We start from the raw sequence: 13,136 nt of genomic DNA, 5'->3' as shown, positions 1-13,136 counted from the left end.
TACATGAGATGTGTAGTTTGGGTGAAATTGAAAGAGTTTTAGCTTTTCTACGCCATAGAAAATGCTTTTTTTTTGTTTTAGTGCATGACTCATAAGCCATGCTGGGTGGCTGACCTCATGGATCTACCTCTTTCACTCCCTCTCACTTTTTCTTTCCAAGCCTCTCTCCCTGTCTGACCACAAGCCTTACTATTAGTCATCCTTCTTGCTCACTTTATCTTAGGAAAATGCTTTGCATCACTTAACAATGGCTTACATTATGCATTCATCAGGATTCACGATACACAAAAAATACAAGAGGGGCTGTTGCCTTTGAAGAAATTCTGTAATGATGACGCAATGTCAGATGAACTTCTACCTGAACACAACTGTAAAAAAAAAAAAAATAGGACTAAGAGTCCTGTAGTCCAACGGCATATTTAAAGACATTAATTGACATTTGTTTGACCTTTCAAAGTCACGCAAGGTCAAAGGTCATGGCACCAAATGAAAGTCAATATGTGACTTCCTATCTATTGCCAATATTAATGATATCAATATCTTCAACTGTTTTGAAGTTATATCACTTCCAATTTTTTCCCATTATAAACCAATAAGGATTTTTAAAATTTCAAAAATTCATATAAAATTCAAAAATAAATATTTCTCAATTCTTTGAACAAAATTGGTAGACCGTACCCCACAGATGTTCCACAACAAATATCAAGTCATTATGACTGACTGTTTCAGAGAAAAAAATTCTTGACAAATTGTTTACAGACGACAGACGTACTTAAGCCAACTGACACCAATATTCCATCAGGCCTTTCGGGCTGTGACAGCATACAGCAGTGTCATTTTGTACCACTATAGGGACCAACAATAAACGAAACCTGAGACCCCTTCACACACACACAGACACTCATATTACAACAGATATCGGTCAGTGAAACAGGACTACTCTGGAGACCAGGATGACGCACACAAAATTCCTCAGACAGCACAACAAAGTGTGGCCACCCTTAACCTCTCCTCCCATCACAAATGATTCCTATGTAAAGCTATATGCTGCTGCCAAACACTGATATCGACTAAAATTTCAAATCAGTCGGGGTGAAATGAATGCCATAAAGCTGTCCAGGAAAGGAAACCTCACACATCATCTTCAATAGATGCTTTCTATGTGTTGCACTCATACAGTAACTGCCCTTACCCTCGACCGGACACAGTTCTTTATGGAGGCTTCTCGTAGCCGAGCCCAAGAGATGCTGCGGTTGGGGCTGGTGAGCCCTAGCTCCACTTCACCCCAGTAGGCTCTGGCTAACAGCTGGAACCAAAGACAGTAGGGCTCAGACAAACAGCCATCCACCCCCGCCAGGCGAGCCCAGGGACAACCTCCAGATGATGGGGAAGGGGAGAGAGAGCAGCACCCTTCAGCGTTCACGTCCACATCCCGCAGGTCCGGGTGATCCTTCAGAGGAACAGGCTTACAGCCCGGAGGGAGCCCGTTCCTCTGGGCCAGCATGGCATATCCGAGACCAGGGTGGTAGGACAGGAGCAGATGAAATAAATCTCACAAATTCTCCACTTTTGGTTTTCTTTTTCCTCTGTCTATTCCAAGTTTGTGGTGGACTGCATTTACGTCCTCTCGGTTCTCCGTGGTCCGCTCTGAGCTTCAGCTCGAAGAAACAGGGTTGTTCCTCTGGGCGTCCCACAGACACATGATGTTTCCACTCAGCCGAGAGGAGAGAGCAGAGCGGCTGAGTGCTCTGCAGAGAGCCCGGCCGACTGACGCACCCACCCACTCACCACACAAAACTCTCTGAAGTATGCACACACACACCAGGCAGACTGAAGTAAATTCTCTTCCTTTCCTGTCTCTACTATCCCTCTCTCTTTCTCTCTCTCTCCCTCACTCACCTCTTCTGCTGCCAGCCTGATGTGCGCTGGCCCACAGGCACATGCACTAACAAACTCACGTGTCGGGGCTGATCAATAAATCATAGGAACAAATGAAAGGAGAACACGAGACGTGCACACACACACACACACACACACACACAAGTCAAAGTTAACTAGAAGAAATCTTCTGAATGTTTTCAGAATAGGACACAGTTACAAATTCGCTGTTGTTCAGAGACTGAAATACCTTGGACTGTTTTCACAGCCACTGAAGGAGTGAAGTGGGACTAAGTCAGATAAGGAAGTATATGGGCTCTGTGAAATCTATAAGGTACAAGAAATATACAGCCAATCCACCCACTTCTGCATGCCTGCAGCTCATCTGGCAGCTATAAAGGCTGACGAAGTGGGTAGAGAGAATACCAGAAACATATACAGCATATAAAATACTGTCAGGACCATGACATTTGAGCTGATGATTAACTGTCATACAACAATTGCAAATAACATATTGAATGTGGTTTTTCTACTCATTTTATGCCATTATTACACAACTTCTTTATGACTGTGGATGGGTCAGGTGCAGTTATGCTGCTATTCAACTAAAAGTTGTGCATTTTTTTTATTATTTTGAACCCATTCTATTCCAGTATTTAGAAAATAGAACAAAGAAATGCCAAACACATCTGTTCAGTTACAAAGTTAACACACAATGCTAATTGCCTATAATAAACAACACCCAAAGGCTCAAGAATAAGGTTTGTGTGCCTGTCCAGAGCAAGTAAAATGCTACTTTTGGCAAGTAAATCTACAAATGTAGAAAAAGAAACAAACATTTTTTTCTGGAACTCAGGAGAGGGCCATATTGGTTCCAACTCCTGTGAGAGTTGCACATGCAGATGAAAGATGATGAATGACTTTAGCCTTTGTCTATATTTGATGCCCTATAATAAATAATAAAATGTGTAATGGGACAGGTAAAAACTGCATTGGGCATGTTCAATCTGGTCATTTAAAATACTTTTTTCCAGATTTGGTCTAATGCAGAATCTTTTCCCTACAGATAAAAAAAAAACCTCAGAGTTTTCCTGTTTTTTTCAACATCCAAGTGTTTTTGTGATGCTCAGTCTTATAATGAAGAGGAAAACACTGCAACCAGAGTATAAATCTAATAATTATTACCGTAAGAAAAAGAAAGCCATTTGCATTGCCATGACTGTTGAAACATATAGCAAAAAATGTATTTGTGTTTGTCTTTTAATCTTTGTAAACAAACTCTAATTAGGCCTATAACAAAAGTGGAGCCCTAGCAGAGCTCCAGCCATAACTCATGATGTTTATGTCTACAGATGCTTAAAATATGGTTGAAGAAGCAAAAGTGAAAGTGAAAGTAGCATAATGTAGTAGTTTGTGGATGAAACTCACACTCTATTCTCATACATACGTCAGGTCATTTGTAATTTTCAAAGAAAATGGGCAAAAAAATTTTTTTTTAAAGTGCAAGTGTGAGATAACCTATTGTCTCCACACTTCACACTTGGTTTATTACATAAGACTTTAGCCAAAGCACGAGGGAATACCTCTTGAATGTTTTTAGGGCAACAATCCAGAGAGGCATGGCAACTGTTTTATTTTAAGACCAGCGAGATGGTTGGGGCAGGATGGCCTTTTTTTTTTTTTTTAACATGTCTTTCAAGTAGAGAGTAGGGCCAAAACATCGATTTAATATTTAATCACTTTTTTATCTCAGGGCTCTTTGGAGTATTTGTGCTGCTCCAACAGAACGATGATGCTGTTATATGGTCAGTTATTCAATTCTAAGTAGGTCTAAGGGAACATTACAGAACAATACATCTATCTTTTGGGTCATTTTGTGTTTCACTACTTCAGTATTTCAACTGCGCAAGTTATAGTAGCACAGACTATACCACAAATGGAAGTTTACTGGTTGACTTCCAACAACAGCTAATGCATGTCCATCAACAGGCTGTGTGGTTTGTAAGTCGCTCTGGATGGGAGCGTCTGCTAAATAGCGAAAATGTAAATACCAGTCTATTTTGATTCGGAGGAATATTTGCCATCCGAGACAGCAGCAACCGTGAAAACAACATCAGGAACCCGCTTGTGGAATGTTCCCCCTCTCAGCATTTAGTTATGAGCATCTTGTTACCACATTCACTCAGCTCAATATAGCATGTGGTATTCCGTATGGAAAAGACAGCAGAAATAGAAGTAGCCAAACACAGTCAGTTGAGACACTTGACTTGTGGAAGCCAAAACAAGGATCGAGTCTCACAGGAATGGTTATACAGTAGATGAGAACCATACAGTCCACTGCACATATAAGTGAATTTGGGAAAATATCATATGTGTTGTTTCCATCTTTGCAAAGCATTACAAGCCCATATTATAGCTCGAGGTACAATTTCCAGCCAAACAATACTCTTTACCTCCACTAATAGGTTTCAGGCAGTTACAGGGTTTCAAACCACATCATATATGTCTCAAAATTCCTGTAAATATAAAACACATGATAAGAATATTCAATCCTGAGGCAGGAAACTTGGAATTCCTGTTGGTAAAGGAAGTGAATTTGGTGCCATGCAGACAAAAAACCAGACATGCTGCCCAGAAATATTATGCTGTTGTCATGGTAACAAACGGGACCACAACAATGTTGGCCACCGGACCGGGGTTTTCTCTATAGGCACTCGAGTGATATCAGTTTATGCGTTTCTGGTTTAATGTTTATGAGCAGATAGATGAGTGTGTGTGTGTGTGTGTGTGTGTGGGGGGGGGAGGGGGGGGGGGGGGGGTGCCAGAATATTACAGATAAAGAGGCTTAAAACTGACCATCCATCTCACTTCACCTGACACACTTTGATGTGACTGCACGCCAGAGTGGACAGAAATGCAGCACACTTGCCAAACACTGGAGTTAGTGACCGATATGCCTGCAACGGCTTGATGTGCAAATACAGAGGAAAAAGTCAAAGAGGGATTTGTTATGTGTGTGTTCTGGATTTAGCTGTGCTCTGTTTGTTTTACTAGCAGGAGAAACTAGGTCATGTTTTAATGTCTGGCAGAGTTGAGAGTTACAGCTTAAAGAATCATTTGGGTCATCTCAGGTATTGTGTTAGTAGAGGAGTCATGTCCTGACATATTACAAAAATTACTGAAAATACTGACTGCATGGGCGTTGTCTGTTCACAAAGATGAGTTTTGGCCAAAACCACCTGAGGGGCTACCTGAAAACCAAACACCAAGGTGGGAATTTCCATAATCAATTAACCTGCTTAGATTAATCTCTTGGAAAAGACCTACCGTTGGCAACTATTAATGTTGGCTCTCCACTCCCCTTCAGCAGATTAGTCCCCCTTTGCTAAATGATAAAACAACCTTCAAAGGGAGCAAAATTTGGATAGTGCCCTGAGACAGGTCTCCTTGGTCCAATGTGGCGTTTTTCTTTTTCTTATTCTGTTTCACCAAAGAAAGCTCCCTCCTGCCCTCTTTTCAAAGGCACCATCAAGATGATCGTGATAGGTTTAAAGAGATGCAAAGAAAGCAACTGTGTGCCTTAATGTCATGTTGAATGATCATTCAGACAGATCTTGCCACTGATTTCCTGGATGGATTCAGTTCTTATTCACAATGTCTTAATCCAAGTAGATCTCCACCAAAGATCTAGGTTGATTAAGGATACTTCAGTAACCAATTTTGGTTAGATATGGGAAGACCTTCACAGAAATAATGCTTTGTGAATTCTACATGGAAAACCTAGATGCTGATGCATTATTAAAAATATTAATATTTAAATTAAGAATTGAACTGACCTATAAGAGATAAACCTCAAGCTCTACTCATCCTCTATAAAAGACTGGATCTGGTCCTTTAAAAAGTTCTGTTTTTAAACATCCTTTCATATAAAACAGAACAAAGAAGCAACAGGTTAATTACATGGTGTTCAAACACATTAAAAATGGCCACAGCTCTTTAACACTGCCCGAGAGCAGGCTTTGAAGGCATTTATGGGATCTAATAATGCGTGTTGCTGTCCATGCCACACAAAAGCACAAATAAATAATAGCAGTGAAGGGTAGTTGATAAGCCCAACTTAAGTGCGAGGACAGACATTTGTGAAATTCTACCAGCAGGTGTGGAGGGTGGTTCTCTGAGGAACTGACTCTTGTTGTTGCCTCTCTGTACACTATTACCACTAGGGTTTGGACCAGAAACAGCACACACTGGTCTTGGAGTCCCCCTGCTGATAATTCAGCAAATGGCCTTGTGGCTTCACGCAACATCACATGCAGGGCCAAAGACAACATCCAAGCCACGACTGTGGTGAAATAAAAGATGAGAATGGAGATTTTTAAGTCCACACATACATTAGTTTTTAAGCCGAAATCACATTAGTGGTGTGCTGAAACACCAGAACAAGACACTAGTCCAGTTTGTGGATTTGGAAAAGATAAAGGAGGAATGGTTGGAGGGTAATTTGCTTTCTGGCCTGGTGAGCAGTAGTCCAAAACTCACCACAGATGAAAACCCAAAATCCAACATGTAACAGCCAAAGTTGTGTTCCCCAAGTTGTTAAACTCATTTCAGATGTTTATGTTTTTGGAGAACACAGCACAATTCAAAACAGGTTGTTTCATGATGCGGTTCCATTTTAATCCACTCAAGTCTTGGAGTCTCAAATTTATTAGATGATTATCTACAGCTCTGATTTGTGTAACAATGAAAGAAAAGGCCCAGAGTCTGTAACCAGCTGACAGGATCTCTGTTTGGGGATTAAAAACACAAGGCACAAGTAATTCTGAAGTCTCCAAATGGTGCTTGTGTGTGACTTAGTTTATGTATCTACGGCTGCATGTTGCTGTGTGTGTGTCTGTGTGTGGCACCAGAAGAAAAGAGAAAGTCTTGCAGGGGGATTAGGCTCGATTCAGGGGTGGCTTTTCAGGACTCCTGGCGGGTGTAAGATCTAATCTGGACATGCTGCATCTGGGCTCCGCGAGGTATGGCTTACTGTAACAAAGGGCTGGCTAATGAGGGCCAGGGAACAGACTGCTCGCACTGTGCGCCCACACCAATGCACACCCATAATGCCCTTTTTCATAGAGCCCTCAGGGGGCACAGAAGGGTATGAACCCCACAATCAACAACCCAGGGGCTCAAAGAGACACTGGGGCAGACTGTTCTGGTTTCAGACACCAATAAGTGCGTCGCTCCCAGCATAACAGGCAATAGTGGAGTCAGGTACAGTACATAAAAGCCCTTAATATCATTTTACTGCACTCTCTCCTGCCAATACACTCACGAGGGAGGATGATTTGGGTGTACACATAAAAAACCAGACCTTGTTTCCCTGCAGGGGAGAAAAAAAACAAGACGGTAAATAAAGAAATAATGGTCAGGTTTGAGAATATTTTACACAATATGCTTAAAGCAAGGGAGGACCTTTGATTAATTTCTCAAAAAAATAAATAAACCCGCATGACTTTAGACTGAACACATTCTAATGGGATTTCACAGGGCTGGTGTTTAGATACTTTAATATTAAATCAAATTAATAAATGCAATTAATGATCAGTTTAGTGAAAATGGGTGTTTAAATAGTGTTCACACTTCTTTTCAAATTAGACTTTGTTTTAAATGCATCTTCGATATTGAGATACTACAACCCTGCTTTCAGTATACAACAGCACAGCCCAAGTGTATAAATGTATATCAATCAGGCAATGTCCAGAGTGTACCCCGCCTTCCCCCATCGGTAGCCAGGATAGACTCTGGCACTCCCACAACCTTCTCATGGACTAAGCTGTTCGGAAAATGAATGAATAATTAAATCATTGAATAACATTAGATTTAGACTTCATTTGTAAAAAAAAATAAAATAAAATAAAACAGACACAATTGAAAACAGCCGCTTAACATGTATGAATACATCATGGCGTATCCGCTGGTAAGGTTTGCCATGGCAAAAAATCATCATCATCACATTAGACTTATTATACATATGTGTACCATATAATAAGCCTGGACAAATGTTCTGCCCCCTCAAATGAAAGCTTGTGAAGATTCAGGAGGTAGGGAAAAGATAAATGAGCCTCAAGTTTCCCTTTTACTTCCTCGGTTGCGCCGGTCCGCACCCCTTCATTATAAGGACGGAATTATAGGACAGAAACTGGCCGACCCATCCCCACCATTACACATCACCACACCAAGATATCAGTTCCACAGGAAACACTGCATCCACACTATTATGTGGCACATTTTGCTTGGATTTGTTTGTCTAGGGACAGGAGCTGCAAATTAGCTAACTGCTATGTACTCTTTGTGCAGAATATCAGGTGTTCTATAATGTCCACTAGGTTTCACTGAATTGTCCTTGATAAATAAATGTATAATAAGATAACATAAGATAAGATCAGATCAGATCAGATCAGATCATGGAGGCTGAACAGGTGATGACAAATCAAAGTTTTAAGTGTACTGTTGGTGAAATTCATGATGCTCATGTTGTGATAATGTATGGATATTCATTAAGCAATATCTCAAAAGATAATGAGATGAATGACATGTATGATAGCTACGATAAATCTGCATAAAAAACAGAATTTATCCTATCTGAATATGCTGCATCAAACAGATTCTGGGGAGGTTAATTTCTAATAAACCAGGGGTCCCCAAGTTACACTAGTCCTGTCCAAATAGGGGTTAAGGAATGTGGGATAAGCTGGTATTATTGCTGTTTTAAGAGGATTCGTTGGACACGTGGTACATTCAGAAAATGCCTCATTTGGAGGTTTTCATACAGGTAGTGACACATGGTTTATGGTCAACTAGGATGGAGACAATGATCCCATCAGGTACAGATGGATGGATGCTAAGCACACCAACTTTTAATTATGAAAGTAGGTTTATCAGATTTTTCGGTTTGTGCTAATATTGAAAAACTGACCTTGACCTGATCTGTGGAAACGCTGGGGAAAAAAACCCTATTTTTAGTATGCATGGCTGCATAGTGGAATATTTATTTTCATTAGCCACATAAACAGCTAGTTCAGAATTGGTCTGTTTTGGAACATGTTGGGCAGGTAGCTCTAGTCAAAGTCCAATCCTCTTCTATTAGTGGTCTAACAATACTACAAATCCACAATTCAGTTCATTGTTGTTTTCGGGGGTTGGGATGAGAGCATGAAAAAAATCCCCAAAAAATACGGTGAACATTTCTATATAATTTTCAACAATGGGAAAACTAATGAACACAGTGCGGAGCCACTTTACAAATGAACTTAGTAAACACAAGGGTACCATGGATCAAACCACTACCAGTCTAAACAAATTTCGTATCGTATTTTCTAAGTCATTTCAGTAAATATAAAGGACACAGAATGAGTATATGTACAATACAATCACTTAGATTGTTCATTTCATGAAAGAAAAAGCTTGACCTAACAGCAAAAAACCACATTGATAAAACAATTAGTAGCCTTTCTTACAAATATATTCTGAACTTTCTCCTCATGTTAAATAGAGTCCAACCCAAGCACAAGTCCTGATGCAAGGCCTTCAAAAGCTTTAACACCCTGTGACTCATGCTCACGACATATTTATATGCCAGTGCATCTCTTCTATTCCACTGGCAAAAACAACAATCAAAATTCACAGTTTGCTATGGAGACCATCTGTGTAGCACCAAGGAGGACGGACTGACTGCACGACAGCATCAAACTTCCAGCAGGAGGAAAAAATAGGGGATTTCCTCCAAACCAAAGCTGTGGCTAAAGCCAGGAGAGGTTGTGGGTTGGACACTCACCCAAAAACTAACAAGGCAAGACAAAGGGAGGAGAGGGGGTGGGTTTGCGAGAGCTTGGAGTATTAGTGAGCTCCCCAGTGAAGGAGCCTGGCTTGATCTGGACAATTGTCTCCAGAGGTCCCTTGACACCTCCAGACAAATGCCTCTGCCAATCAAGCATTCAGTAGCCGGCTCATTCAGTCCTCAGCAGCTGCTATCAGACAGAAGAATGAGGCAAATATGTTTCTTCTTGAACACAAAATAAAGATGTTTAATTATTGTATTTCTGCCCCTCACTTTGACAGTATCCTTTAAGAAGATAACATGCTGAAGAAGGGGAAAGGTCAAATGAAAAAAAGAGAACCACAGCTTCTCAGTTTGTCCAATTATCAGTCTGTAACACGAATAAAGACAGAGTTACACTCCTTTCAGCCCAACATGGTGATGTGAGATAAGATTGTGGTCAGTCTCAATGGGTCATCAGGCACCATCTGACCCTGCTTTACTACCCGGCTCCTGTCCAATAAATGTGCAACACCACTGGGTTGAAGTATGTAGAAAAGAATAAAGCTGAATTCTGTCAAACATGTGTGTATTTTCCTTTTGCACATTATGTCAGTTTGACGTGTTCAGATATTTGACCGCTGATCAGCCAAAACTAAAAACTTCAAGACAAATTTCCTTCCGTTGCAAATTATGATTTCTAATATTTAGGGATGGGTTATCTAGCCAGTGGAAATTAAAATGAACTTCTGACACTGAATCACAATCCATGATCTAAAACATTATTTTCTTACAAAATGCGAGTTAGAGCCAAACTTAATTTTTCCTGTGTGTGACATTTTTTGTTGACTAGAAACCCTGCATTTTTGCATCATTTTGAACTGACTTTAATTCAGTATTGACAATACCACGATGAAGTAAACACAATATTTTCCTCTACATACAACTGCTGGCTTTCCATTAATTTACCTAGACTGGGGCCTGATTTGTCCAGCCACTCTTAGGCCATAATAATCAAAAAAAGTTTCACGCATAGGCCAAACTCTGAAGCATCTGTGAAAGTCAGACTAACTGCAAATCAGTGCTTAGAAGCTGGACCCGACAATCAAAGCCTTACGGTAATTCTTTAGCATTATTTCTTCCACAGCAGCGAAACAACACATTATGCAAACGTTCTAGTTAATGTGAACTGTAACCAAACACTTAAGTGCAGACAGATGTAAAGTATTATTCTAAATGTACTGAAATAAACTTACTAGCTTTGCATTATTAATGCTACAAACCTACAGTTTAGTAGAAATGACACATTCTGCACTATCCTTCTGAAAGGTAGCTCAGATGTCAAATTAAGTTTGATCACCCAGCCCTAGGGCTGTGCAATTAATCAAAATTCGATTACGATTTCGATTATTACACGCAACGATTACAAAAATTATGTAATCGAGAAAAAACGATTATTAATTTTGAGTTGTTTTAATTCACGCGCACGCAAGCTCCCATGAGCTGCTCTGCCCCGCCCCCCTCTAAGCTACTGCTGCCTGCTAGCCGGCAGGTCCACCCCAAGAGGAAAGTTGTACCTAGCGGTCTGGAAAAACGGCAGGAGAATCACAGCAGAAGTGCTTGGTAAACAAAAAAGGCAAGTCAAATTCAATTGTATGGAATCACTTTGGGTTTGATGAAGAAGACGAAGAGCAAAAACACATCACGTGCAAAAAGTGTTTCGTAGTTGTGTCCACACTGACCGCTAACACAACAAACCTTTAAACCAGGGGTCTCAAACTCCGGTCCTCGAGGGCCACTATCCTGCATGTTTTAGATGTATTCCTCTTCCAACACACCTGATTCAAATGATAAGCCTACCATCAAGCTCTGCAGAAGCCTGATAACGACCGTCAGGTGTGCTGGAAGAGGGAAACATCTAAAACATGCAGGATACCGGCCCTCGAGGATCTGAGTTTGAGGCCCCTGCTTTAAACCATCTAAAGTTTAACCACCGCCACCGTTATCATAATCTTATGAAAAACTAAAACACATAAAAACAACTCCGTTTACAACTTCGCCCGCAATGCAATCTTCAGTCTCCGAATCTCTTTACGCTGCAACTCCCGTATTAACCTAACCTGACCTAACCCGTATAACCCTAACGTGTGTATTCTAGATGGCTGATGTATACAGAAGGCCTTAACTGAAACCTCACGGCACGCCACTGAATTTACTGTTTCATACTACATTGAACATACTTGAATTTATAATTTGCACTTTACGTGAGGTTTTTTTTATTGCTACAGTTCTATGGCAAGTCTATAGCAGTTTAATTACAGTGCACTATTTACAAAAGGAAACATACTTGAATTTACAGTACACTTATTTGCATTCAAAGATTTTTTTGTTTCGTACAAAAGTGAACATACTTTGTTTTAGTGGTTAAAAGCTTTATTTATGTTTAAAGGGTATATTTTACATTGTTTTGCAAGAAAAAAAATAAACAACTTTAAGGTTAACAAATAATCGTTTTTAATAATCGTGATTTCAATTATTGCTAAAATAATCGTGATTATTTTTTTTCCCTATAATCGAGCAGCCCTACCCAGCCCTATTAACAATTTTGCAATATCTTCCCACTATAACCAGAGAGCAATTTGTGTGTATCTATTTGTTTGTGTCCAACTGTAAGTCAATCCACATTGGTCCAGCTCCCTTCAAATTTGCTCCAGTAAAGTCTGTAGGGGGCCAGCAGCATGTGGCGCATGTGACGTTTGTTATTGGTATTTGGTATCCTTTCACTTCATTTTTGAAGAGTTAAACACGTTATCTGCACTTTCCTTATCTTACGTTTCCAATTTTGCATTCTAAAATCCATAACTACTGTCACCCAGAAACACGTTTTACCACCATCAAATATATCCAGCTGCAGCTTTGCAGGTCCTGTACAAACCACAGCCCTTCAAAACAAATCCATTATGCTAATTTGTTAGCAGTACAGGAGTTACAGAGGACAAATGCTTTTACACAATGCCACAGTGGCCAAGGAAGACAATAGACACAGCGGATCAATATATGAAAAATGACCAAATTTGTAATACAGTATTAACAACTATTAAATGTGTACGTATTTTCTGCAACTACATGTTCTTCAATTACAACAATAGCTGACAATGCCACCACTTCTATCATTAAGAATAATAAGAATTTCTAAAAATGCACATTGTGGAACTGACATTAGAAATACCTCGTCCCGAAAACCTCTGTTGGAAACATTTGATATAATGCAAGCAGACAATTCTAGACAGGATATAGCATATGCTTATTTTTATACATTTTAATTTTAAGTGCTAGGCTACATACTGTGAGTTTAGGTAAAAATATACTGTTCCTAGATTATACTGTTCCTAGATTAGCATAAAAGTTGAAGTTGACAACTCTTAAACAATTTCACTTATATAAGATCTAA

General features: G+C 39.9%; 1 protein-coding gene across 4 annotated transcripts in view; it reads right to left on the bottom strand.

The window, feature by feature from the left end:
* Nucleotides 1-13,136, bottom strand: part of arhgap21a (Rho GTPase activating protein 21a) — a 93,360-nt gene that overhangs the window by 49,903 nt on the left and 30,321 nt on the right. For 2 of the 4 annotated variants that reach the window (XM_030122870.1, XM_030122871.1), the window contains exon 1: nt 1,193-1,767. The exons of 1 other annotated variant lie outside the window; for it this stretch is intronic. In XM_030122870.1, the coding sequence (XP_029978730.1) occupies nt 1,193-1,504 (312 nt within the window). In that variant the 5' untranslated portion in view covers nt 1,505-1,767. Of the gene's footprint in view, nt 1-1,192; nt 1,769-13,136 lie in introns of those variants that run through there. One more of the 4 variants, XM_030122872.1, reaches the window with a different exon arrangement.

Source organism: Sphaeramia orbicularis, chromosome 20 (assembly GCF_902148855.1).
Source record: "Sphaeramia orbicularis chromosome 20, fSphaOr1.1, whole genome shotgun sequence".
Lineage (NCBI taxonomy): Eukaryota > Metazoa > Chordata > Actinopteri > Kurtiformes > Apogonidae > Sphaeramia > Sphaeramia orbicularis.
Note: the sequence above shows the minus strand (reverse complement) of the source record. Positions and strands in the feature narration are given on the sequence as shown.